The sequence below is a fragment of the Saccopteryx bilineata genome, chromosome X (genome assembly GCF_036850765.1).
Source record: "Saccopteryx bilineata isolate mSacBil1 chromosome X, mSacBil1_pri_phased_curated, whole genome shotgun sequence".
In the NCBI taxonomy this organism is placed as follows: Eukaryota; Metazoa; Chordata; class Mammalia; order Chiroptera; family Emballonuridae; genus Saccopteryx; species Saccopteryx bilineata.
Window position 1 is genome coordinate 38432043 of NC_089502.1, and position 27779 is coordinate 38459821.

Sequence of the window (27779 nt, forward strand, 5' to 3'; positions counted from 1 at the left end):
TTAAATGAGATATTTTATTATGGTGCCTGGTATATGAAAAGTTCTTCATAACTAGTAGCCATTAATGTTATTTTTATCCTTGCTACAAAGGGTAATATTAGCCATTGTTATATACATTACTGATTTTTACATAGTAATATTAACTTTTTTTAAAGCACCATGTGTATTTTGTGACATTATCCCTAAGTAAGTTTTGTGCATTTTAGCCTTCCAATCTAAATTATATATACTTTGGCTTTAAAATCAGCTCAGATGGTCTACCAAATCTTAATTCTGATGGTTCAGTTTTTACTAGAGTCTGGGAAACATTATTTGTCATCTGATGCCAATGGCTGCTCCAAAGTAAGCTTCTGCATCACCACTACTAGCTAACTGATCTATAGGTAAGGTAAGGTGGGCAGCTGGTCATGTGCCTTGATTAAATTCAGATGTTCTTTATTTTTGAGTAATACAGAAAAGTGAAATTTCCTTTCCAACAATCCCTTGAACTGCTGAAAAGATTGAACATTGATTTTATCTGACATGTTAGGGTGGGGCAGATGAGACCCAGCATGTGGAAAAAAAATTATTGCAATTTTACTAAATTCAAGCACAAAATGGGAAATTTATTTCAAATGTGATGCTGCCGAGCCAATTGTGTGAGGAAATGCCAATTGGATAGGTTAACCTATGTATGATCAGACCGCATTGTGGGTATGAATGAGGTAGATCCTGATAAGGTTCTACCCATTAATTACAAATGAAGGGTTTAATTTCAGAAGCTTATGATAAAGTCCAGCAAGGACTGCCTACCTAAGGCTGGTAACAATAAAGTTCAGAAAAATTCCAATTAGCAGATTTTATCCAGTGGTGAGGTTAATGAAAAGAAATGTATCATTTGTGCCCCTTGAGAACAATAACCTTGTAAAAGTTCTAGTCAGTCCTGAGAGTGGGGAAAGTGGGGCATCATCTATACCTCTGTTGTGTCCTCTAACAATAGAATTTAGCTGAAAATATGAAGGACTGACTTGAGCTCTCTTTGTTCACTGTACTACAAATGTTTTATATGATGAGCTCTGAGCTTAGTGACTCTGTCTTATCCTCATTAATTCAAAAGGATCCTAGAATATAATACTAGCTTTTTAACAGGAAGACTTAGGGCAGTTCCAGGAGCAAACTCGTTAAGGCTTCAATGCAAAGCCTCAGGGAAATGCCGGCAATGTATTCTTTAATGGCTACGGCTGAAGCCCACATCATCGCAAATTTTAAAATTCAATCAAGTCAGTTCATGCATCAGGTTTCCTTAGAAGTGTAGTTCTAGATAATATGAACCAAATTTGATGTTTGGTGTGTTGATTTTTTTCCCCTTTTCTCCACCCCCCACCACATTTTTTCCTTTGAAAAAACATGATTTTTAATGAGAAGCCCTAAATCATTCAGTATAATTTTAGAGTTCAAAGAGAAAGCAAAACTTGATAAGAAACGAATAAAATCGAATTTTCCACCTGACCTCAAACTGAACACAAATGGCTGTTAAAAGAGAATTTAAAAAAAAAAGTTAAATCATGATCTTAATACAAATACAAGTGAACACATGTTAATTTGTGAGGGAACCAGGAGGCCAGGGATCTGCATCCAACAGCCTAAAAGCCAAATGCAGTCTCGTCACCTTTTCTGGGGGGATGGGTTGTATTTTTCTGAAGTGAGAAGTGGGGAGGCAGAGAGACAGACTCCCACATGATCCAAACTGAGATCTACCTGGCATGCTCACCAGGGGGCGATGCTCTGCCCATCTGGGGTGTTGCTCCATTGCAGTTGAAACCATTCTAGCGCCTGAGGTGGAGGCCATGGAGATGTCCTCAGTGCCTGGACCAGCTTTGCTCCAATGAAGCCTTGGCTGTGGGAGGGAAAGAAGTAGATAGAGGGAAAGGAGAGGGGAAGGGTGGAGAAGCAGATGGGCACTTCTGCCAGGAATCGTACCAGGGACATCCACACACCAGACTGATACTTTACCACTGAGCCAACTGGCCAAGACAACTCACCTGATTTTATAAATAAAATTTAATGAAGTAAATCTATACTCATTCATTTACATATTGGCAATGGATATGTTCCTGCTATAATGACAGAGTTGTATTTTCAACAAAGCATAACATATTTTCTATCTTACCTTTTTACCAAAAAACGTTTCCTGGCCTCTGATATAGGTCATGAGGAAGGCTGAAAAATTTTACAAATAGATGTAAAGAAATTTACAAATAGGTGCACAGGGCAATATAATTGCATTTTACCAGACAAGACATATTTGCATTACAATTTACAGAGTTATAAGAACTCAAATATAATCAAAGGCACATATAATCCAGAAAATTCACTAGTCCTCAGATATTAGACCCATTACATGAACAAAAACTCAGACTAGGGATCCAGGAAGAAATGTTATTTTACAAACTAGGGCCAAGGTGTAGAAGAAGCTGGGATTCATAAACAGAACAAGGAGAGTACCATCATGCAAATCCCCAGTGATTAGAATTTGGAATGGAGGAAGCTGAAGCCAGCCACTCGTGTGTTTCCTATTTCAAGCCTCATTTTCTCTGGAAACTGGGGTAGGACTGAGTCCTTGGGGTTGACCAGCTGGCCCAGATATGGGAGAGCTCTCTTGGTTTCAAATATTATAGGCTAAAGACTCTCACATCTACATTTTCAGCCCTGACCTTTCCTCCCAAGATTCATGGTAGAATTATACAATTCCCTGCCATGGTCTCAACAGGGATAACAAATTTAACATATCCAAAATCAAACCTTTTGCCTGACCAGGCAGTGGTGCAGTGGATAAAGCATCAGACTGGGATGCAGAGGACCCAGGTTCGAGACCCCAAGGTTGACAGCTTGAGCACAGGTTCATCTGGTTTGAGCAAAGATCACCAGCTTGGACCCAAGGTCGCTGGCTTGAACAAGGGGTTACTTGGTCTGCTGAAGGCCCACGGTCAAGGCACGTATGAGAAAGCAATCAATGAACAACTAAGGTGTTGCAACGAAAAACTGATTATTGATGCTTCTCATCTCTCTTCGTTCCTGTCTGTCTGTTCCCTATCTATCTCTCTCTCTCTGTCTCTGAAAAAAAATTGAACCTTTTAAAAACCCTAACCCTTCTCTTTCTCTTGTATTCACTGTCTCAATTAGCGATGCCATAATCAACCACACATACAACCCAGAAACTTGGCATCTTTGATTTATCTCTCCCTCTAGTACTAATTGAAACATCCAATAAATGTCTTAAATCTATTCTTTCCTATATATCTCTATAATCACTGTTTAAGATCTCATTATCTCTTCACCTAGACTAGTGATATATTTTAGCTAGTCCCATATTTCTGAAACTCATCTAATAGTGTGTTGGAGCTGGCTTATCCCAGCTGGTAATAACTGGTTGCGTGCATCTTGTCTCAACTCTGTGCTCCATAATGTCATATTGGTAACTTGAAATAGGCCAGTGGGGATATTTACACTGCAGAAATTGGCAAACACTACAAATCAAAGATTTGTGTGTATGTGCAGAAAACTGCTCATTAAACCTTAGCAACACACTTACTACTGCCAATTCACCACACTCAAGCCAAACTGATCTTTGTAAAACATTTGTTCAGCTATTCCCCTCTCCTGATTAAAACCTTTCAGTGGCTTCCTATGACTAAAAGATAACATTAAGTTCTTTAACATGGCATACAAAGCCCTTTATCACCAGGCTCCTGCCTAAATGTTTAGCTTCCTTTCCCATTCCTTTATTAGTCTCGCAACTTATATGCTAGCTCAAAGGTCACAAACTGATTTATCCAAGCCTAAATTCCCTCATATATCTATATTATTTGGCCTGCACACTCTAACATTTTTTGAGCCAACATTTAAACCTTTAAAAAATTCTGTCCCCAAATCTATATTTCTCACTTATCTAGAAAAATTGTAACACTTGGGCCCTCATTTGTGCTCATCACAACAAGAAGCTAAGCAGCAGATGCCCCTCCCGGGAAGGTATGTGCTCTACAGTTCACCAGTTCCTACCATTTACTCATCCAAATTGTGTGTGTACACCCAAACCTAGCCTTCATTTCTGATATCTATTTACTGTTTGGCCCTTGATGTCAACCATGTCATAAAGTCCTGATTATTATCAAAAACCCTTGTCCCTTACTATAGAATATCTTTCTTTACCATGACTGTCCTCATAATGGTCTATGATTCCTGCATAGTCTAGGAAAGGAAAAGCAGCAGGATGAAGAGAGGTAGAAGAATAGTGTAGCAGAAGAATAAAAATCTATAGTCTTTGGGCCAAATTCTCCATTTTGAAGCAATAGAATTATAAAAATGACAAGTGGAAACTGTCCTAAGTTTTTGTGAAATCAGAGTATTCCCTATAGAGCTTGTCTGCTAACCCTCCTTAAAGTCTTGAGATGTCTATTGCTTCAGCTGAACATTGGAAGGTAAGACCCAAGCAAACTAGCTCACATTGACTCAAATTGTAGGAGCAAGGTATTTAAAAAAGAGTCAATTTTTTAATTTGAGATTTGAAAACTCAATTCATTTTTAGTCAGTGCTCGCTGTATGTCTAGTAGTATGCTAGATGCTATAAAGAAAACAAGAGCAGACTAAAACAGTTCTGCTTTCAAAGAGCTCACAAACTTATTGAAGAGGCAAAAATCATACATGTGAAATAATTAAAGAACAATATATGGCATTATCAGAAAAGTGAGATCTTGGGTGTGATATAGTGCCCACAACATCTGGGTGGTCAGTAAAGGGTGAGATCAAGTTAAGACAAGGAGCTGAAAGCTAGGTCTTATAATAACCCTTTATTGGCAGATAAATTGGGTAGACCATTCTATACAGGGACCCCACAAGGATATACACACACAGAGCAATGAATGAGCTCGGTGTGGCAACCTGTGAATGATAAAGCTGACTGAAGAAAAACAGGCAGTCTAGCTAGGAGGACATGGCTGGTCATTGCAGATCAGGTTTCTTTTGAAAAGATTTCATCTCTGGTTTCACATACTCAGAAAGCTAAATGGAGAATAAAAGGTTCCTTGTTGAGTACTAAGTCAAAGACAATGGAATCAGATGGTTCCAAAAAGCATTTCATATTCTAGGCATACACAGGAACCTGTCAGCTTCATGATACAAGTGAGCTAAGCAATATACATAAGTGCCATTATGTGTCTTAGACAGGCCTGGCAGCATTCACATAGAAGAAAAGAAGAAAATAAAAGAGTAGGAAAAACAGAAAAAGCAAGGAAGTAGAGAAAATGGACAAGAAGAACAGCATGGTAAGGAGCAGACACATACCTCCAGTCTAACCCAGAGAATCCTGTGCTACCATCTATTTTCCTTCTACCTCCCACTTCCTGCCTCTAGATCTTGATATAGATTGAAGAATTCTCTTGCCTACTGAGATGGGGTGGATTCTCAGATCTGAGCTTCTTTCTTCTTGGGCCAACTGGGAAACATTATTCATTTATCATCTCTCCCAACTCTAGGCTTTATGCTGGTTGTGGTGTTTATGTTCATTACCAAGCCCACTCAGGCCTACTTCTTCCTTAGCCTGTAAGCTTGTGTTAATGTCTGAGATTATTCTGTTCAATTTACTTTATGAGCCAGTTGTTCAATATCTGCTGTCTTGTTTGTAGTTGCTCCCTCTAAATATTTAACAATACAGTATTTTCTTGCTGCTCAATCCAAGCAATTGATGACTAATACGAAGCCAGCTCTCAACTATTCAGAGGCTGATACAACAACTTCCTGAAGGAAACAGATTTATTACCAACTTCTCCCCCTCTTTCTCTTCCACCTTTGTCTTATTCTCTGTTTTCTGACCACTTCTCTGTTTGAAAATATTTCATGCAAGGTGGGAAGTTGGCAAAGGTGACAAAGAACTATAACTCACCTTTTTTGTCAGTTCTCCAGCAATTATGGGTTTCTTTAAAAAAATTAAGAGTAAAAAGGATCTATTGGTTAAAACAGTATTTGTCTATTCTGCAAGAATCTCAATTATCTATGTTCTCCCCCAGTTAAAATAAGTATTTGGAACTGCTTTTTTTTTTCCTTTTTTTTTTAAATAAATTTTTATTAATGTTAATGGGATTACATTAATAAATCAGGGTACATATATTCAAAGAAAATATGTCTAGGTTATCTTGTCATTAAATTATGTTGCATACCCCTCACCCATAGTCAGATTGTCCTCCGTCACCCTCTATCTAGTTCTCTGTGCCCCTCCCCCTCCCCCTAACTCTCTCCCTCCCTCCCTCCTATGTCCTCCCTCCCCCCACCCCTGGTAACCACCACACTCTTGTCCATGTCTTTTAGTCTCGTTTTTATGTGGAACTGCTTTTTTTAAAGTGTATTGAAATCAACATTTCATTACTTCCTGGAATCTTATATATTATTTTGAATATTCAGGTTCATTCTTCCATGATGCCTCATCCTCTGACTATTGTGATCTTCTATATTGTCTAGCTCTAGATCCTACCACACTGAGACTCCTCTGTGAGTCTAGTAATTATTGGATTGTCAATGAACTGGGTCCCAAAAGAAACATTTAAAGTTGAAAGATTTTTTCTTCATTGATCAGGTTCTGCACTCACCAGAAATACTCTTGAATACCCAAAGAACTCCAAACCTTTCCTATGTACCTGTTATTTACACCAATTATCACATTGTGAACATAGTGTTTTTATCAAAGTTCCTTTTGCTACAGGTAGCCCCTCCCCTAAGCATAGAGGCCTCATTTACAGTCTACTTTTTCCTGACAATAACAGATTCTTTTTATCTTGTTGAGACCTAAGGGAAGTTGGAGGAACATTGTCTAGCCTTAGGCTTTGGTCCCCTAAAGTTCTATATACATACAAAATCAGTATAACCATTTGAGGGTATCTTCTCTTTAGCTCCTCCCCCCACCACCCAGTCCTTGATTTTGTGGCATGGTCTTTAAAGTTGCTGGTTGTCTTTAGCTTTCCAAACAAATGTTCTTACAATCTCTGCTGCTCATTTGGAACTGAACACAAACTATTATGTTCTCTTACATACAAATTTGTGTAAGTTTAATCTACCAAACTAAGCTCCAGAAGGTCACGAAAAATGTTCTTTACTTATCTGTATCCCCCATTGTGCCTCAGACAGAATTGGGCATATTTTGGTCACATAATTTTAATATAAAAGGTCTAGAGTCTTACTGCCTGGTTTTGAGTCTTGGCTCTACTTCTAAAAGCTGTGCAATCTCACATATATTTTTAACTTCTGTGTGCCTCAGCTTCTTCATTTGAAGTGATTATTTACCTCACAAGGTTGTTGTGGAGGTTAAATGAGGAGATACATATAAAGCACTTAGAACAGTGCTTGGAATACCATAAGCATTTCAAAAATAGCTATTATGGTAAGGAGGAGAATTGACAAAGGAATGAATGATGACTCCAATTTCTGAATTACTAGCATTTGATGGGCTCTGTATTCCCTCTTTCTCCAATCCTTAATTCCACCCTCTTATGCTTTTTGTTTTATTTTACCTAGGTCCCCACTCTGTTGATGGACACCCAATTCTCTGAGTTCACACCAGACATCACTCCTATCATGCTGGCTGCCCACACCAACAACTATGAAATCATCAAACTGCTTGTCCAAAAACGGGTTACTATTCCACGGCCTCACAAGATACGCTGCAACTGTGTGGAGTGTGTTTCCAGTTCAGAGGTAGACAGCCTGCGCCACTCCCGCTCCCGTCTGAACATCTATAAAGCTCTGGCAAGCCCCTCACTCATTGCCTTATCAAGCGAGGACCCCATTCTAACTGCTTTCCGCTTGGGCTGGGAGCTCAAGGAGCTCAGCAAGGTAGAGAATGAGTTCAAGGCCGAGTATGAGGAGCTCTCCCAACAGTGCAAGCTTTTTGCCAAAGACCTGCTGGACCAAGCTCGGAGCTCCCGGGAACTGGAGATCATCCTCAACCATCGAGATGATCATAATGACGAATTTGAGATTCAGAGGTGCCATGATCTGGCCAAGTTGAAGATAGCAATCAAATATCACCAGAAAGAGGTAAGCTGAGTCCTTCTCTGCTTTCAAGGAAGCTTTAACCCTCCGGGGTCCAGAGTAGTGAAGCAGAGTTAGCATTTTTTTTTTCACCACTTAGCCCTTTAAAAAACAAATGGTCAGATAGGCCTCAAAAACAGACACACTTATCCAAGACACATATAGCCTGTGCATATTTTCTTTATGGCCAAATAAGGAAAAATACCAATCACCTGGTTCTTTGATGGGAAAGCTCACATTAATTCAAAAAATTCATATTTAGCACTGTTCTAAGTGTTTGAAATACAGAAAAAAGACACTTACCCTGTCTTCATGGAGCTTACAAGCTGGTAGTAGACTTTAAGTAAATTCTAACATTAATGAATATATAATTAAAAATTATCATTAAGTGCTCTGAAGAAGAATTTCTATGATAACACATAACAGAGGACCTTGCCCTATATACTGGGACATGTTAAGCAGTGATTATGGATGCTTCACTGTCTGGTACTGGTAACTTTTGACAGAACTAAGTCTTTGGAAGTCCTTCAGCAAGAAGGCTGACACATATATTTGAAAGATGGAGTCATACTGAGGGCGTATAGTGCTGTAGAAAGCTAGAACAACATCTGCTATGGTTTGAACTCCAAACTTTTAGGGTTTACCTTTTTAAGGAAGATCAGTTCAAGCAGAACACAGAATGAGAGGATTTGTTTTCCAACTTGGCTATATTTGCAATCTAGCCAGTGTTGTTGTACGCCATCAAATCAAAAAAATTTGGGGAAACATCTCACAAGCCCAAAAGCCTATTTTAAATCTTTAAGGAGGCCATATGGTATAGTAAAAAAGGCAGGGACTTTAGAACCACAGCAACTGAGGATGGAATTCCAGCTTGCCAGCTGTATAACCTGAAGAAAGTCACTCAAATTTTCAGGACATTATTTATTTATTTGTTTGTTTCTTTATTTATTTTGTGACAGAGACAGAGAGGGACAGATAGAGAGAGACAGGAAGGGAGAGAAATGAGAAGCATTGATTACTTTCTCATACATGCCTTGACCGGGGGACTACAGCAGACCGAATGACCCTTTGCTTAAGCCAGGAACCTTGGACTCAAGCTGATGAGCCTTGCTCAAACCAGATGAACCCGTGCTCAAGCCAGCAACCTCGATGTTCAAACCTGGGTCCTCTACATTCAAGTTTGACACTCTATCCACTGCGCCACTGCCTGGTCAGGCCGTTTCATTTCTAAAATGGAGATGATAACAGTTCTTCAACTTCATAGGGCTATCATAAGAAATAAATGAGAAAGTGCTAGGGTGGCACAGTATTTTACTGTCCATTTTTCTCTCTCTTCCAATGCTACCAGGAGGCAGATTGAAATAAGTTTATGCAAGAGGTACTTGCCATCTAAAGGGCAACTGGCAGTAGCACCGCTTTCATGGGTCTGACCTAGACCTGAGGCAAATCACATTCTGTGCTCACTTGGCCCCTTTATCTGAAACAGGAAAAAAAAATACTATGCTTCTGAAATGAAGCAAAAATGAGTACCAGAAAGGGATATAAAATGACAAAAGAGCAACATAAATATTGAAAGGACTGTATTGGGCAGGATAGTAAATAGGCCCACCCAAGTCTCCTTATCTTGTTTTGCCACTAATTGCTGTAAGTTATTTACTAAGCCTGAAATTAGTTAAACTCACTTTTTTCTTCTGAAAAATGGGAATAATAACAGGAACACTTACTTCCCTGGGAAATATAAAGTTTAAATAAAATAAAACATAATATACCTAATGCACAGCACAATTTTCAGCATACATTAGGCATTCAATAAATATTAGCTGGCATTATTATTCATTTTCATTGTTACACATGGGGACCTTGGTATATGGTCTGATTATGTGTACTAAAATTATAGGTAATAGATATAGTAATAACTCATCCTCTCCCATAGTACTTCCTCCCTCCCACTGCCATACCACCAATGTATAGTATCAGTTGTGTTAAATAGTCTGTTGTAAGGTCTAATTGACTTTTCTTCACTTTGATATATGTATATACACATATCCATTAATGATATATAATATAGTTTCAGTGTGTTTTTCACTTGACATAAATTGTTATAATACTGTGAGAAAAAAAATATAAGTATTTTAGAACAAGAACTGCTTCCAGGGCCCTGGCCAGTTGGCTCAGTGGTAGAGCATCGGCCTGGCGTGCAAGAGTCCTGGGTTTGATTCCTGGCTAGAGCACACAGGAGAAGCGCCCATCTGCTTCTCTACCCCTCCCCCTCTCCTTCCTCTCTATCTCTCTCTTCCCCTCCCGCAGCCAGGGCTCCATTGGAGCAAAGTTGGCACCGGGCACTGAGGATGGCTCCATGGCCTCTGCCTCAGGCGCTAGAATACCTCTGGTCGCAACAGAGCAATGCCCCAGATGGGCAGAGCACCACCCCCTGGTGGGCATGTCGGGTAGATCCCAGTTGGGCACATGTGGGAGTCTGTCTGACTGCCTCCCCATTTCCAACTTCAGAAAAAAAAAAAAAAGAACTGCTTCCAGGTGACAAAATGGTTAATGGGATTAGAACTACAAAGAAATAGATATTGCAGAATATAACTCAAGTTTGCATTCCCTACTTCACTAGATAGCAGATAAATTTCATAGTTTAAGGCTCCCATTCCTCCCAAAATTGGTAGACCATTTATTTTCAAACAATTTACCTGCACTATTTAATCAATTTTGTATTAATAAATCATCTCCCAACTACTTTATCACTTGAGGCTTTCTGCACATATAATCTTCATATTACAATTTTAGTTACTTCTCCATTTGGAAACCATTGTGATGAGTTTCTTGCTCTTATGGGGATCTGTTTAGCATATGATCATGGACTCACCGTTGGGTTCTACATTCATTGCCCACCAACCCTTATTTTTCCCCTCATGTTTTAGTCCTTTATTTTCCTGAAACTTTGTTCTCTATGTCCCTTATGTCATAATTTATCTTGTTGCCTGGCCAGGCAGTGGCGCAGTGTATAGAGCATCGGGCTGGGACACCAAGGACTCAGGTTCGAAACCTTGAAGTCATCGGCTTGAGCACAGGCTCATCCGGCTTGAGAGCGGGCTCACCAGCTTGAGTGTGGGGTTGCTGGCTTGAGTGTTGATCATACACATGATCCCATGGTTGCTGGCTTGAGCTCAAAGGTCACTGGCTTGAAGCCCAAGGTCACTGGCTTGAAGCCCAAGGTTGCTGGCTTGAGCCCAAGGTCTCTGGCTTCAGCAAGGGGTCACTCACTCTGCTATTGCCCCCTGGGTCAAGGCACATATGAGAAAGCAATCAATGAACAAGCAATCAACTAATAACAAAGATGCCACAATGAAGAATAGACGCTTCTCTTCTCTCTCCTTTCTTGTATGCCTGCCCCTATCTGTCCCTATCTCAGACTCTTTAAAAAAATTTTTATCTTGTTTTGTTATTACAGAATATTCTTATGTTATTATATATGTTCATGGAATATATTTCTCAGCTATCATTATACCAACATGAATGTGACAAGGAATTATATTTCCTTTTCCTGACTTAACTAAGTGCCAGAAATTCCAAATTTGGTTTCAGGGTCCATTTGCTGTGTATATTCAAGTAGAAGAGGTCATTTTTTTATTGTGGTAAAATATACATAACAAAATTTATCATGTTAAGCATTTTTAAGTTTACAGTTCAATGGCATTAAGTACTATATTTATATTCATGAGCAACCATCACCAAAAATGAATAGGAGTCATTTTTTTTAAGATGCACAAGTTTTGGGGTGTCTACTTTTTTTACAGTTGTGAACCCATATGGACCACGTTATTTATAATCCATAATGCTGGCAAAGTAGCACCTTTTTTTTTTTTTACTCTCACATCTTTTACTTATTTTTTTTTATTCATTTTAGAGAGGAGAGAGAGAGAGAGATGGGGAGGTAAAGCAGGAAGCATCAACTCCCATATGTGCCTTGACCAGGCAAGCCTAGGGTTTTGAACAGGCAACCTCAGCATTCCAGGTTGACGCTCTATCCACTGCACACCACAGATCAGACAGTAGCACCTTTTAACTATTCAAAATTATGTTTATTCAGCAGTAATACAAAAGTAATCCAAAAAGCACTGTATTTATGCAAAAATCAATAATTTATGCCTGGTGGTATTTACTCTTCATTGTAAATCAAATCAGTGAGAGTTCTGGAATTTAATAGACTGAATGGATTCAGTCAGAGCACATCAAAACCCAACTCCAGGCTTACAGTAAATACAGCAAGGACAGTGAGGTCTCAACTCCAATGTCAATAATTTTATGAAAAATAATATACTTTCACATAAACCTAAATATGTCCCAAAGTTTAATCCCATGGCCAGAGGCTTCAGAATTATTTCAGTCTTATATATTTAGCTCCAAATTTTCCAAGATAAATTACCTTAACAACGGCTATAGATAAATTTTATAGTTTATTTTAGTTTAGTTCAATTTTATGTTTTATTTTTAGTTTAGTTTCTTTTAAAACTAAGCCACACCAATTATCAGGGCAAACTCAAAAATCCAGATATACCTTAATGTTTGTACTCCAAAGACTGTTTCCAGAATGTAAAACATGATTTATAATCATCAAAATCTATAAATCTCGCCCTGGCCGGTTGGCTCAGCGGTAGAGCGTCGGCCTGGCGTGTAGGGGTCCCGGGTTCAATTCCCGGCCAGGGCACACAGGAGAAGCACCCATCTGCTTCTCCACCCCTCCCCCTCTCCTTCCTCTCTGTCTCTCTCTTCCCCTCCCGCAGCGAGGCTCCATTGGAGCAAAGATGGCCCGGGCGCTGGGAATGGCTCTGTGGCCTCTGCCTCAGGCACTAGAATGGCTCTGGATGCAACAGAGTGACGCCCCAGAGGGGCAGAACATCGCCCCTTGGTGGGCATGCCGGGTGGATCCCAGTCGGGCGCATGCGGGAGTCTGTCTGACTGCCTCCCCGTTTCCAGCTTTGGAAAAATGAAAAAAAAATCTATAAATTTCTTCTGAATTGTGACTTAATTTCCACTAAAGAATTTTGTAATCCTTCCCAATCTCTGAAATACAGTTTTAAAAACAACTGTTCCATTGACTCTCAAATGAGTACACAATTAACTCTTGAACAACTGGAGGTTAGGGGCATCAACACCCCCACACAGTTGAAAATACACCTGTAACTTCAACTTCACAAAAACTTAACTGTTAATATCCTACTATTGACCGGAAACATTTGCAATAATATGTCAACTAACACATATTTTGTATATGTAATATACTGTATTCTTACAATAAAGCTAATGAAAAGAAACTGCTATTAAGAAAATTATAAAGAAAATAGGCTTACAGTACATATTTATTGAAAAATATCTGCATATAAGTGTACATAGGCAGTTCAAACCAGTAGTTCAAGAGTCAACCGTAGTCTCTAATTGCTCTCTATTCAATCTACATGTCTAATTTAGATTAACCTTGAACAAATCACCTTGAACAAAGCAGCAATGTCCTCATTTTGGGGATGCTTTTGTAATTTCAAGTTTAGTATGTTTGGATTAGAAACAATCCTATGAGCTACTGGGGTTCTAATAATTCAAGTGTGTGTCAGCACACTTATTTTCAAAAGTCCTTGATCTGAGAAGGCAGACTAAGTCTGTTCAATAAATATCCATAATCTTGTTTTTTTTTAAAGTGAAACATATGAATAGTTCCCAACTTTCACAGTAAAAATTCTCCTTTATGTATGATATGATAGAACTAGGCAAACTAACCTTTACATTGGACACAAATGAAGGAATGAAAAGTAATTTTATCCTTCGATTATATATAGGGCAAATGAGTTCAGCTTTCTGGTAGATAAAATTCTTCAAATTCCTTGTAGGTATATAGTTTATTTGTGCTTACTTATCAAGAAGTAAAAATTTAGCATCAGATTGGGATGCTGAGGACCCAGGTTCAAAATCCCAAGGTTGCTGGCTTGAGCACAGGATCATCAGCTTGAGCACGGGGTCACTGGCTCAAGCGTGGGACCATAGACATGAACTATAGTCCCTGACTTGAGCCCAAAAGTCGCTGGCTTAAAGCCCAAGGTCACTGGCTTGAGTGCAAGGTCACTAGCTTGAGCAAGGGGTCACTCACTCTTCTGTAGCCCCCAAGTTAACACACATATGAGAAAGCAGTCAATGGACAACTAAGGAGCTGCAATGAAGAATTGATGCTTCTCATCTCTCTCCTTTTCTGTCTGTCCCAATCTGTCCCTTTGTCTCTCTCTCTCTGTCTCTGTCACACACACAAAAAGTAAAAATTTATACCTAAACTGAGTAACACCCCAGGGTCTGGTGAAATATATTTGGTTTGAGGATTGCATGTTGGAAGCCCATAAGTAAGTGGGAGACATCTTTTAAAAGGTGAACTTTTCCAGATGAGCTTCAGGCCTTGAAGAAGGCTAGACAAAATATATCTTCCAGGACCAGAATTACTCAAAGGAGAAACAAACTTTAGATGAGAATGAGAGAGCTAAACTAAATAAGAAAACTTGTCTTTGTTTTCACATCTGATTTCATGCCTAATTCCACTTGGACCATGAGGTTCTATCTTCAAAGATAGGTAGGTTACTTCCTCAGTGTCTATACTCAGAACAGGAAAGAAGAAATGTGCTATTTCTCCACTCTCTAAGGCAGGGGTCTCAAACTCAACTCAACATGTGGGCCGCAGAGCAAGATCACAGCTGTTTGGCGGGCCGCACTAGGTCTACAAAAGGCAACTGTTACGCAACACTTCTCTCACTGCAGTTGAAAACAAAAAAAAATCAGTACAACAAGCACAATCATACATGCAGTTTACTCAGTGTCACAAAACGACCAGAAACTGTAGTTCGCATCACAACTGCTGTTAACTAAGCTAATATCTAGCTAGGATGCTAGAGAAATGAAAAATACAAGTAGGCCCCTAGGCTTACTTAATTTTATCCAAAATATTCTGAACTTCGTGGATTAGTCTGCGGGCCGCACAAAATTGTTCGGCAGGCCGCATGCGGCCCGTGTGCTGCGAGTTTGAGACCCCTGCTCTAAGGTCATTCTTGCTGACACCCTGTACAATCTTATTTTAAATTATTCTGTAATTCCAACCAGGCAGAAATACCCAGTACAAAAACAAACTTTTTCAAAAGGCGGAGGTATTGTAAGAGAGGAGCTACAGAGCCCTGGCCAATTGGCTCAGCGGTAGAGCGTCGGCCTGGCGTGCGGGGGACCCTGGTTTGATCCCCAGCCAGGGCACATAGTAGAAGCGCCCATTTGCTTCTCCACCCCCCCTTCCTTCCTCTCTGTCTCTCTCTTCCCTTCCCGCAGCCAGGGCTCCATTGGAGCAAAGATGGCCGGGGCGCTGGGGATGGCTCCTTGGCCTCTGCCCCAGGCGCTAGAGTGGCTCTGGTCGCAGCAGGGCGACGCCCCGGAGGGGCAGAGCATCGCCCCCTGGTGGGCAGAGCGTCGCTCCCTGGTGGGCATGCCGGGTGGATCCCGGTCGGGCGCATGCGGGAGTCTGTCTTACTGTCTCTCCGTTTCCAGCTTCAGAAAAATACAAAAAAAAAAAAAAAAAAAAAGAGAGAGAGGAGCTACAGAGACTACTGCACCATGGAAAAGTACCCAAATATTAGCCTGCCCACATCTAAAGGTTTCAAACAGACAACATACCTGCATGTCCCTTAAACCTTGAGCTAAAAAGCTATATTCCACAAAACAAACAAACAAACAAACAGACGAGATCGGGCGCGTTCAGGGTGGTATGGCCGTAGACCAAACAAACAAATAGACAATATTTTTTTTTATAAAATTATCTGCAGCCTGACCAGGAAGTAGCGCAGTGGATAGTGTCAGCCTGGGACACAGGGGACCCGCGTTTGAAATCCAAGGTCTCTGGCTTGAGAATAGGCTCATATGACTTGAACATAGGCTCATCAGCTTGAGCTCAGGGTTGCTGGGTTGAGCATGGGATCATGGACATGACCCCAAGGTCACTGGCTTGAGAAAGGGGTCACTCACTCTGCTATAGCCCCCAGTCAAGGCACATATGAGAAAACAATCAATGAACAACTAAGGTGCCACAACAAAGAATTGATGCTCCTCATTTCTCTCCCTTCCAGTCTGTCTGTCTCTCTCAAATAAATAAATAAATAAATAAATAAATAAATAAAATCACCTGGAACACAATCTTCCAAAACTGAAAGGTAGGGGGTTGCAAACATTAGAAATTTAAAATATATAGTTTTAAGAAAGGCCAATACTTCAGTAAGAATAAAACTATTAAAATGATCAGTATTTATATAAATAAATAAAATGATTGATATTGCCAGAATTTGTTGTAATCTAGAATCATGTGTATTTGTGCATTTTCAGCAACAGATTTTGTTAATGGCAACTTTGATTAAAGAAATCTGAAATACTAAAGTTGCGTTTCATAACTGTGGCTCTCTACTTTACTATACACGATACTTGTGTTAAACTAAAAAACACCTCTTGAGATACTTTCTGCATTTCATTAGGTTCTTTAAGATGAAATTGTGACAAAGGGTAAAGAGTTCAGTGGTTTCCTTGCCTTGCTGAAATGCTGTTCCATTCTGCAGTGGTATAAATGGAGATCATCTTCAAAGATTCTTTATTACCCCAATGAGATATTACATTCAAGACCAATGTATAGTTGTATCTGTTAATACAAATAACTCCCAAATAACTTCAGGAGCTAGGGATTATTTTTAAGTTTTATGGTTGGTTAGTTGGTTGATAAATTAAGGGTATTATATTCAGAAAAACAAGTTTTAAATGTGGACTGAAGGGATAAGATCTTTACAAAAGTAATAAGCATTTCCAAGAGGACATGAGTAAACACCTCTAGTCTGTTACGATAAGGCTATCAATGCAACACAATAGTCAGCTTTGATGTAAAAAAAATAATAGCTGTAAAAATTAAGTTGGACAATAGTGGGTTAATAATGTTCAGTTACATAATCCCTCAGGAGCAAAACCTTAACTTTATATGGAATATAATTCACTATTTCCTGAAAGTCATTTTCATTGTTTTTTCCTCATTACTAATCCTAACCCGAGTGATCTCCCAAAAAGAATTTAACTTGGTTAGGAAAAAAGAAAAAGAAGAAAAAAAATCAAAGGAATGAAACAAAAGTTGAGTCAAAACAATAACTTTGACATTAAGTAAATTAAGAAAGTCTTAATCTAAAAAAAAAAGTGTTAATCTCTAAGAAAACAAATGTAAAACTATTCGATAAGCTTTACATGTCACACAGACTTGCAGGTATTGTCAAATAGACATTTTAAAGATATTCCTTAAAAGCCATTATTTCAAATACTCGTCCCATTGTCAGATATCTCATACCAAGGCCTTTGAGAACTGTACCATTTTTTTGTTCCTTATTACCACCAAAAATAGGTGGAACTTTTAATTCTCATTTTACAAACAGGAAAGGACTAAATTTCAGAGATTTTTTTTCAGGATTATGTGACAAAGAGAAAGGTTGAATCTCAGAGTCCTGGTGCAATATTCTTTGAGTATACTCCCCCTTCTGTTGAGTGGGGTTCTTTTATGTTTTTCAGTAACCTCCAAACTCACCAAGTAATTAAAATGACCACAAGATCTTTGATTTGTGAATTAAAGTTTATTAGTTAAAATCTGTTAAAAACCATAACAATAAGATGATGTGATTCAATAACTAATAAGGATTATATTTAATTATAATCTAATAACTGGCAGTAATCATCACACATAAGTATGCAACTATGTAATCACAACTTCCCATACACTTTAGCCAAAACACACAGGATGAAGACTTGTGCTTCCTAATTCACTGCTATCTGCCAACATATCTCTCTTGGTTGAAGATCTGTGCTTCCAAATTCATTACCATCTACCAGACTATCTCCCTTGGTTTTCATACCTTTAAGTTTGTCTCAGGATGATTAGCCTGTCTCCCTCTCTATCCCTCCATGCAATATAACAATTGGCCTTAGTGTTGGTCTCAAGATCCAGAAATGGAAGGAGACTTGACTTGGGTGGTGAACACACAATACAACATACAGATGAGGCATTACAGAATCGTACACCTGAAGCCCATAAAATTTCATTAACCAATGTCATTCTAATAAATTTGATATATATATTTTTAAATCCAGATAAGGGCTAGTTTGGATTCTCCTTGGAGAAGAGATGTAGGATTCCAATCAGAGGCATCCAATCTGTAAGCTGCCAAGTTAGTTAATACAACTCCTTCTAATTGAGCTTTTAAGTGCACTACTTGTGTCAACTGACGGCAAACTATTTCTATCAGTAACAACAACTTAGGGTTTTCTAATTTGCATATGACAAAAACAAGGCTAGGTTCATAAACCTGCTTAGGAACTAACTCTATGTCATCAATATCCACCATAAACAGCTGCATGACTGTTAGCAACTTACTGCTTTTCTTGTCTCTCCTGAAAATACCTTTCCTACTAGCTCTTATTCCTATTTTCTTATTTCTTATGCTTATTTCTTATCAATATTGATTCTATTTCTAATTATGTTTCAAAGAACAAACATACTTAATACAAATATCATTGCTTAGAGTAAGGTTACATCTTAACAATTTTTAAACACATAAAATCACACAGTTAAAGCAAATATTATCTATTCCTAAAGTATCATTATAGTACAATCTTTCCAGGTGACCCACTTAGCCAAGCAGCTAGCCAGCCAGCTCCACATAGGTGTGTGGCTTTTGTGCTTTGATACCTAAGGGTCCTGTTGAACATTTGTTGTTTTATAGCCTAGTTCAAGCTTTATCTTGTTTCAAGGTCTAGAATAGTCTCACAGATTACTTTTGGTTTGTAAGTGAGTTTGTAAGCTTGCTTGAGTTAGCATAGTTGCTTATGTTCTCTCATTAATACTGAAAGTTTTAACAAGTTCACACTAATTTGTTTTAGAATTGTATAAAGTCCAGATTCTAGAATTCTAGTAGGAGAAATAGCTACCCTTCAGTATCTATATTAGAGGAGCACCAGATCTGTCTGTTTACAGTTAAACTGTTCATCAAATAGAATTTGTAGCAGATTTACAGGTTTCCTTAGATATGTTTCCTGATCTTGCCCAAATATTTATGCTTTGAGTTTTATTTTGACACAAAATACCATTTTGTCTAATGGTACACTTTTATGTCTTTACATAGTTGTTGCCCATGACATAGGTAGGATACAAAAGCCTTTCTCAAGAAAGGAGGACTATAGTGTACATGGGTTTGTCTGAATGGTAGATATTCTTCCAACTAGAAGTGAGGATAATGTAAGGCATGGAATTAGTAGGATCACTGAACTTCCCACACATTTATTTGGCCCCTCTTGGTTTTGACACAGGGGTCCTCTAACTAGTGCATTTTCCCTCTCTGGTATCTGCAGAATTATTGTGGCTAAATACCAGTCCATATCTTTTTTAAATTCATATTTTCCTACCTCCTGATAGTTAAAATTTCTCTAACAAGGCTGCAGCAGGTTCACTATAATAATCAATAAGCTAGTCTTTATAAATTTAGCAATATTCAAGAAGATATACTTTATGCACTACTATTTATAGACTATAAGTATTTGACTTTGCATTGGTGAATAGTCCTTGTAGGGCTTTATCTCATCCTTCTAGTACTAGTACTTCTTTCTTGATATTTGGTATAATTTGCCATTTCCATTTGGGAAATATTGCCGAGTAGTTGCAATGTGGGTCAGCATTTGAGGAAACAGTCCTGAATTGCAACCTCTTGGTGTCAGCTTTTTCAGAGGTTTCTCTCTTGTAGAAGTTATCTGAAAGCCTTTCTGCAGTTTTATTATCTGGTACATGCTGATTTTTCAGAGTATTTCTCCTAGTCTGCTATAGACTCCACTGGTTGACACACTTTCTTAAAGGCCTATTACAGAGGCCTTTTAAAGGAAGAAGTTATATCTTCTTAAGTAAAAGTGTTCCAATATTGTTCTGTTAATGTGAATATATTCACTCTAATGCCATCGTGCTGAGTTATTCCCCTTTCAGTTTCCATTCATTGTAGAGCTTTGAAACTGGGTCTCAAGATGTGATAGAGTTCATCAGGTCTTCACTCCACTGTTAGATAATAAGTTTATTCTCTTTGTTATTGTTTGTGCCTGTTATCAGGAATCCTAGCAGGAGAACAGGTATGTGTAAAGAAAGAACCATAAAGCTAAATTCAGAGTTTTTAAAATAAATTTGTAAGATGAAGAAAGAGATCAGTCTCTTCTGGAACTAAATCAATTATTACATGCTCTATAAGGTACTAGTAAGGAAATTGTGCAGAATTAGGAGAAATTTATACTTCTAACATTTTATAAGAATCAGAAAATATTTGAAACAGAAAAAGGAAAATATTAGAAACAGAAAAACAATCAGTTCTTATATGCTGGTGGGTCTCATCCATTTTTTAAGTCATCGTTTATATCCAAGAGTGCATCTTCACATAAGTTTTCCATGTCTGACATAGCTTGATCTACATCAAACATTAGGTTTTCATCTTCTCTTGGTGCAAGTATTGATTCTAAATCTGAGAAATTAGCAAGGTCTGGTAATGAAGATTCCTCGGAAAGAGGTGGCTCTGCTGCTGTCTGCTCTACTACATTATTTTGCTCTACAGGAGGAGCTTGTTCTTGTGATATCAGTCGTAAAATCTCTTCAGCTATTCTTATTAGTTGGGCTACACAATCAACAATTCCACTAACTAGTACAGGGATTGGCACAGCCTCCATGTCTGAATGTTCTTTTCCGAAGATAAAAGTTGGTGAACCTCTCACAATATTACTTGTGGTACTCTTATTGGTACTGGTAGTGAACTGTTATTGTAATGATTATCTGGCAGACTGTCACAGCTCAGAGAAGACAGCAAAGCAGATCTAATAATAGAAAAATAAACAAACATAAACATTAGTACCCTTGAGCCTTTAGGCATCCCACACGTTCACAGGTTCTGGCTATAGGATAAGATTGAAAGGGTATCCCTAGCTATTGCTCTTCTTTATGTGATGACCTTATAAGGATCTACTACTCATACTCTCTTTTAAACATTTCATGGTATTTATCTCTTCTTAGGTAATTTGAGAACAAAGTGAGCATAGGTAGTTTGTCTATCTTTCTTGAATATCTCTATTGAGGAAGATATATTCACTCAATCTTTCAGTTAATTCTGTCTTTATTAGCAAATTTGCTCCAATGCCATTTATATCTGGTACTGCTAAATTCTTTCTGTGTTATAATAATCCATTAATTAAAGTTTCCAATTGCCTCTACAGCCTAGGAAATACAGTGGCGCCTTGATACATGAGCACTTTAAATCACCAGCAATTTGAGAGATGAGCTATCACTGGCAGGATTTTTTGCTTTAAGTCACGAGTGAATATTTGAATCATGAGCTTCCACCACCCTCTACTAGATGACCTGCCAAAAGTCCTGAAAGGGAGGAAGAAACAAACTTCTATGGAAAGGTTTTTGTTGAAACAGCCTCTAAGAGAAAGCAAGGAAAATGTGGTGAAAAAAACAAGTCAGTGAAGAAAATGATGATGATTAAGCAAAGTAAAAAAATAGCAATTAAGTTTAGCAATAAAGTTACATATTACACATAGTGTGTAAGTTAAATTTTGCAATTAAATGAAGGGTTAAGTGTGTAGAGAGTAAGTTAAGTGGTAGCACACGAAATGAAAACCTCCTCCACCAGCATCTTTGCCTGACCTTGAAGGTAGACTTCATAAACCAGTTTATTTCTTTACATTCTCTTATTAATTTATATATATACTGTGGTACCTTGAGATACGAATTTAATTAGTTCTGTAACCAAGCTCATAAGTCAGTCAACTTGTATATCAAACTGCCGATACTGGAACCATGCGCCAATGCGCCAACTAGTGGCAGCTTCCCGAATCATGACTCCTATCTCGGAATTTCGCTTGGATCTCTAACAAAAATACAGACCGAGTCGCAGCTCATATCTTAAAAGAATTTGCATGTTGGTCTGTTCATATCTCAAAGTACCACTGTGTGTCTCTGTGTGTGTGTATTTGTTATTTATAATGCACATTTTCTTATTTAAAAGCATGTAAAACAAAAAATTAAGTGGTTTTTGGGGCCTGGAATGGATTAATTGCATTCCCATTCATTTAAATGGGGAAATTCTATTTGACACATGAGCATAATGAGTCATGAGCTTGGTCATGAAACTAATTAAACTCATGTGTCAAGGTACTACTGTATATGGTAAATGAAAGTCCCACATTCTCTGTGTTTTGCAAATTCTGGACTTCTGTTATAAAATTAGCTCATTGGTCTTTTCCTATTTCTCTATCTGGCATATAGTTTCTCTAACTTTGTCTAAAAGCCATGGTCATACTATTCTCATTGCAATGTCTCGTGTGTCTTGCAAACCTTCTTTCTGAATGTTTATGGTTCTTTAAAGCAATATTCTTTGATTAAAAATCTAAGAATTGACCCAATATAATCTACCTGTCACATCTGTCTGGTTTATCAACCCCATTTCCATTAAAAACGAGTTATATCTAAAAAACAAGTAAGTCACAGAGATGTAATGTCTGTGGAAATAACATGGGGAAAATAGTCAATATTATCATAATAGGCTTGCAATGGTGACAGATGGTTACTAGACTTATTGTGGTGATCACATCATAAGGAATAAATATTTACCAAATCACTATATTGTATACCTGAAACTAATATAGTATCATAGGTCAACTATACTTAAAAAATAGTTTATTGAAGATTTGAGTTTTTAGTGATTTGACCTATCTTACATTGCTTACTTGCCTGCTTTTTGTTTTTTCACTCTTTCTTGTCTGCTTATCTAGTATATTATGGCCATATGTCCTGAGGTTTCATGTGCCAATTCTGCAGATTTAAATTTAACTGACAAGATAACAGAGTTGGGCCTTGGAGTCCCTAAGACTGCAGAGTCTACATTAGTTTTGGAGTATCCAGTTGTCTCCTCCTAAGTAGATTACTCTGTCTTTTCATTCTGATGAGCCGGTACATATCTTATATGAATGCTAAGTTACTTTCATTGGTTTATTTTCACATCTCACTTTATGAGTTTGCTCTTCCTGCTATAGTCCAATCTATAGTTTTATATTACAGCATATATTTTCAGTCCATGACTGATCAGTGTAGCTATATACCTTTGACTAATTGTTTTCTTGGGCATACATACATATTACAGTTCTAACCACCAGTACTACAAATTAGGCTGGTTTTTTATCCTCTCCAGGCTCAGTCAACTTCTTCTAATGGAGAGTATTAGAAAGCAGTTATCCATCTCACATTTTTTAGGATAATGCCAAATCCAGTATTGCCCTGTTTCCAGCCATTCTGACCAGAGTAATGCCCAGCTAACTGTACTTCTTAGACCTTTACTGGAGTACAGCAAGTCAGTCAGATGGTCTGTGATTTTCACATGGAACTTGCTCCATAGGGCCTAGTTTGACCCACTCAATTATAACCTACCTGCACTCAGCATAAGTCCTGTCAGAACCACACTTTTCTTGGTCTGAAATACTGACAGTAGAAATGGTTTGCCCTATAGTAATGGTCAAAACCATGATGATTAGGCAACTTTCTGTCTGAAGTATGGGAGAATGGGTACTACAGCTGTCGCAGTTTCTTTTAACTCAAAGAATCTCTGTTTTTTCTTTTTTTTAATTTTATTAAATTTATTTGGGTGACATTGGTTAATAAAATTATACAGGTTTCAGGTGCACAGTTCTACAAAACAGCATCTGTACACTGTATTGTGTGCTCACCACCCCAAGTCAAGTCTCCTTCCATCACCATCTATTCCCCCCTCTACCCTTTCCCACCTCTCCCCACCTCTTTTCTTCCTGCAATCTCCAGGAAGGAGGAGATTCTTCCTCTTTTCTTCCAACAATCTCCAATCTCGTTGTCTGTGTCTATAAGTTTTTTTCTTTGCTTAATCCCTTCACCTTTTTCCCAGTTCCCCAACCCCTATCCCCTCTGACAGCTGTCAGTCCATTCTCTGCATCTATGAGTCTGTTTCTATTGTATTTAATTATGTTCTTGATTAGAGGAAAACACAGTCTAATAGAAAAAAAATGAAAAAAAATCATGCAAGAAATTTGGCATTAATGTAAAATTGAATCAGCTCATCAGAAGGGAAAACCAGAAGAAAGGTATTATTAAATTTTACTAGAAAGTACTATCACATTTTTCAAAGAAAACAGTAACCTACTATGTTGTCCATAGTCCAAGGCCATGAGAAGATGATAGAAACACACTCACACAAAACCTATTTAACTTCTGGCTTCCCTTTCACCCAGTCTTGTCTTAGCTTCTCTACCTCACTCCAGGTCTCTTTCATTTTTTCTCTTGGTGTATATACCTCCATTTCTACACCTATGTTTTTCATTCTATGTCACTTTCTCTCTGTCTCTATCTTCCACTACCTCCTCTCATCATCTTCTTTTTTTCTATCTCTCTCTAAACTGGGGAAAATTTAGAAATAAATTATATTCCATTTATCAAATTGGTATTTTATTTATACACTCACATTACACAATCTAAACATAAAAAACAGAGGTAGAACATTTCATATTTTATAAAGACAAATGTAGTTACTTATTACTTATGCAACCTTTGATTTACTTCTTCACTTGGTAACCTTTGATGGGAAAAATTTCATGACCTAGCCTTAACCCAGATAGCTATTGTGTTAGCTAATCCACAAATCTTATCTTCGAAGCATCCTAGGAGCTGGGAGTTGCGGGAAGGGTGAGAAAGACATTGAGAAACTGCTAAGTATTGCAGTTCTAAGGAAGAGGAACAGTATAGTATCATCTTATTCCAATTATAATTTTCAAAGCAACCAATTTCTCATACCTTAGTTTGCCTAAAGGGGTATTTTGTATCATTTGCACCCAGCTCCAAATCACGTTAAGGGCCTTTTAATTAATTAGCTGTTCCCTCTGCCTGAGATCCTTTTCCCCCAGGGGAAAAAAAAGAAACCAGCTTCTTCTCATTCTGGTCTCAGTTTAAATATTACCTCTTCAGATTTTTTTATCCTCCAACCTGAAAAAGGCCCTTAATTAATGCTTCCTCATTATGCATACAGTGTATTTTTGTATTATGGAACCTACAATTACCTCCTATTTTCTTGTTTATTTATTTGTTTTTCTGTCTCCTACCCCCACCACCATATACATACACACTAAAATACAAGTGTCATTGGATTAGAAGCTTACCTGTTTTGTTTTTCTCTGTATTCCCAAAAGCACAGAAGAGAGCCTACCATACAGTAGGTAATCACTAAGTGTTGCTGAATAAAGGAAGGAAAGAAAGGAGAGAACAAGGAACAAATTTTAGCTTTCAATTAGTAAATATTATCAAGTTTCAACCATGCATGGGGAGAGCAGGAGGTACAAAGATAAACCAATTCATTAAAATACACAGTTAATAAAATGAGCAGGTAATTCACAGAAAGAGAAAATAGTCACAAAACAGATATGTAATAAAGAAATTGTACCCAGAATCTATCAAGAGCTCCTACAACTCAAAAATAAAGACCAACAAACCAGTTCTTAAAATGGCCAAAATATTTGAACAAACATTTAAAAAATTTAGAAAAATAAATACAGGCTTACCTCATTTTATTATTTCAATTTATTGTGCTTCACAGATAGTGTATTTTTTACAAACTGAAAGTTTGTGGAAACCCTGGATCGAGCAAGTCATTTCCTCAACAGCATTTGCTCACTTTGTGTTTCTATATCATATTTCAAACTTTTTCATCAGTATTATTTTTGTTATGGTGATCAAGTCAGTGATATTCAAGAAATCGTTTGTGAAAAGAAGAGTCAATCAATGTGGCAAACTTTTAACTGATGAGGCAAATACCACTATTGTATTATTTTAAGAAATTGCCACAGCCACCCCAACCTTCAGCAACCACCATCCTGATCAGTCAGTAGCTATCAACATCAATGCAAGACCCTCCACCAGCCAAAAAGTTTACAACTTGCTGAAGGCTCAGATGACAGTAGCATTTTTAGAAATAAAGCATTTTTAATTAAAGTATGTACATTATTTTTTTAAAACATAATGCTACTGCACACTTAACAGGCCACAGTATAGTGGAACATAACTTTCATATGCATTGAAAAACCGAAAAATATTGTGTGACTTGCTTTATTGTGATATTTATTTTATTGTGGTAGTCTGGAATTGAACCTGTAATACTGCTGAGGTATGCCTATAGCTAATAAGCACATGAAAATACATTCAATGTCAATAATCATCATGAAATGCAAATTACCATCACAATAAGAAACCACAGCACACTCACTATACTGGCTAAAATTAAAGATTCATGATATCAAATGTTGTCAGATATGTAGAGCAACCAGAATTCTCACATATTGCTGGTAGGAGTATAAAATGGTACAACCTTTTTGAAAACATCTGGCAGTTTTTTTCCTAAAACTAAGCAAGCAACTATGTAGTCCCAGCAATTCCACTCCAAGATATTTACCCAAGAAATGGAAGTTTACAAAAAGACTTCTGCAAAAATGGTCACAGCAGCATTATGTATAATACCGCTCTCTCCACAAAAAAAGTGGAAAGAGCCCAAGTGTCAATCAAAAGGAGAACGGATAAAATGATAAACATACTGGTATATTCATAAAATGTGATACTAATATTCAATAAAAAGAAAACCACTAGGGGCCCTGGCCGGTTGGCTCAGTGGTAGAGCGTTGGCCTGGCGTGCAGGAGTCCCAGGTTCGATTCCCGGCCAGGGCACACAGGAGAAGCGCCCATCTGCTTCTCCACCCCTCCCCCTCTCCTTCCTCTCTGTCTCTCTCTTCCCCTTCTGCAGCTAAGGCTCCGTTGGAGCAAAGTTGGCCCAGGCGCTGAGGATGCTGCCATGGCCTCTGACTCAGGTGCTAAAAAATGGCTCTGGTTGCAATAGAGCAACGCCCCAGGTGGGCAGAGCATCGCCCCCTGGTAGCCATGCTGAGTGGATCCTGGTCGGGTACATACGGGAGTCTGCCTCTCTGTCTCCTTGCTTCTCATTTCAGAAAAATGCAAAGAAGAAAGGAAAGAAGGAAGGAAGGAAAGGAAGGAAAGGAAGGAAGGGAAGGAAGGGAAAGAAAAGAAAGAAAGAAAAGAAAGCAAGCCATACTGATAGGGACAACACATGGACGGATATGAAAAACATTATACTTATAGAAAAAAAAAAGCCACAAAAGAAGAATGCATAGTGTATGATTTCATTCATATGTAATTCCATGAAATATAAAATGATCTACAGCAGAAAGAGTCAGAATAGCGGCTATATCTGGAGGACTGGGAATTGACTGAGAAGAGGTGTAAGAGAACTCTCTGGGGTGATGGTAATGATCATGTTTTAGACTGAGTTTTAGGTTACACAAGAGTATTCATTTGTCAAAACTCACAGAATGAAAAAAAAACTTCATAAAATGGTACTCTTAAGATTTGTGCATCTCACTGTATGTAAATTTTCCTCCCCACAAAAGTATCCAAGCATAATCCCCAGCCTCAAAAACTATATCAAATGAGATGATATACCCGTAAGTAACTATATTAATAAATGCTCATATTTATGGAAGACCTATTATGTTTTAAGCACTGTGAAACACATTTTTCTTATATT

General features: G+C 38.0%; 2 protein-coding genes across 2 annotated transcripts in view; one reads left to right on the forward strand and one right to left on the reverse strand.

The window, feature by feature from the left end:
• TRPC5 (transient receptor potential cation channel subfamily C member 5) overlaps positions 1 to 27779 on the forward strand; it is a 356447-nt gene that overhangs the window by 207388 nt on the left and 121280 nt on the right. Inside the window, exon 3 of the mRNA XM_066249196.1 lies at positions 7540 to 8061. Coding sequence (XP_066105293.1) covers positions 7540 to 8061 — 522 coding nt within the window. The remainder of the gene's footprint in view (positions 1 to 7539; positions 8062 to 27779) is intronic.
• Positions 20512 to 20844, reverse strand: TRPC5OS (TRPC5 opposite strand). Its single transcript, XM_066249197.1, has one exon. The coding sequence runs from the start codon at positions 20842 to 20844 to the stop codon at positions 20512 to 20514; it is 333 nt and encodes a 110-aa protein (XP_066105294.1).

What these genes read in the sequence shown, in the direction of transcription:
- TRPC5OS (XM_066249197.1), bottom strand. Translation starts at nt 20,844, where the DNA reads ATGGAGGCTGTGCCAATCCCTGTACTAGTTAGTGGAATTGTTGATTGT.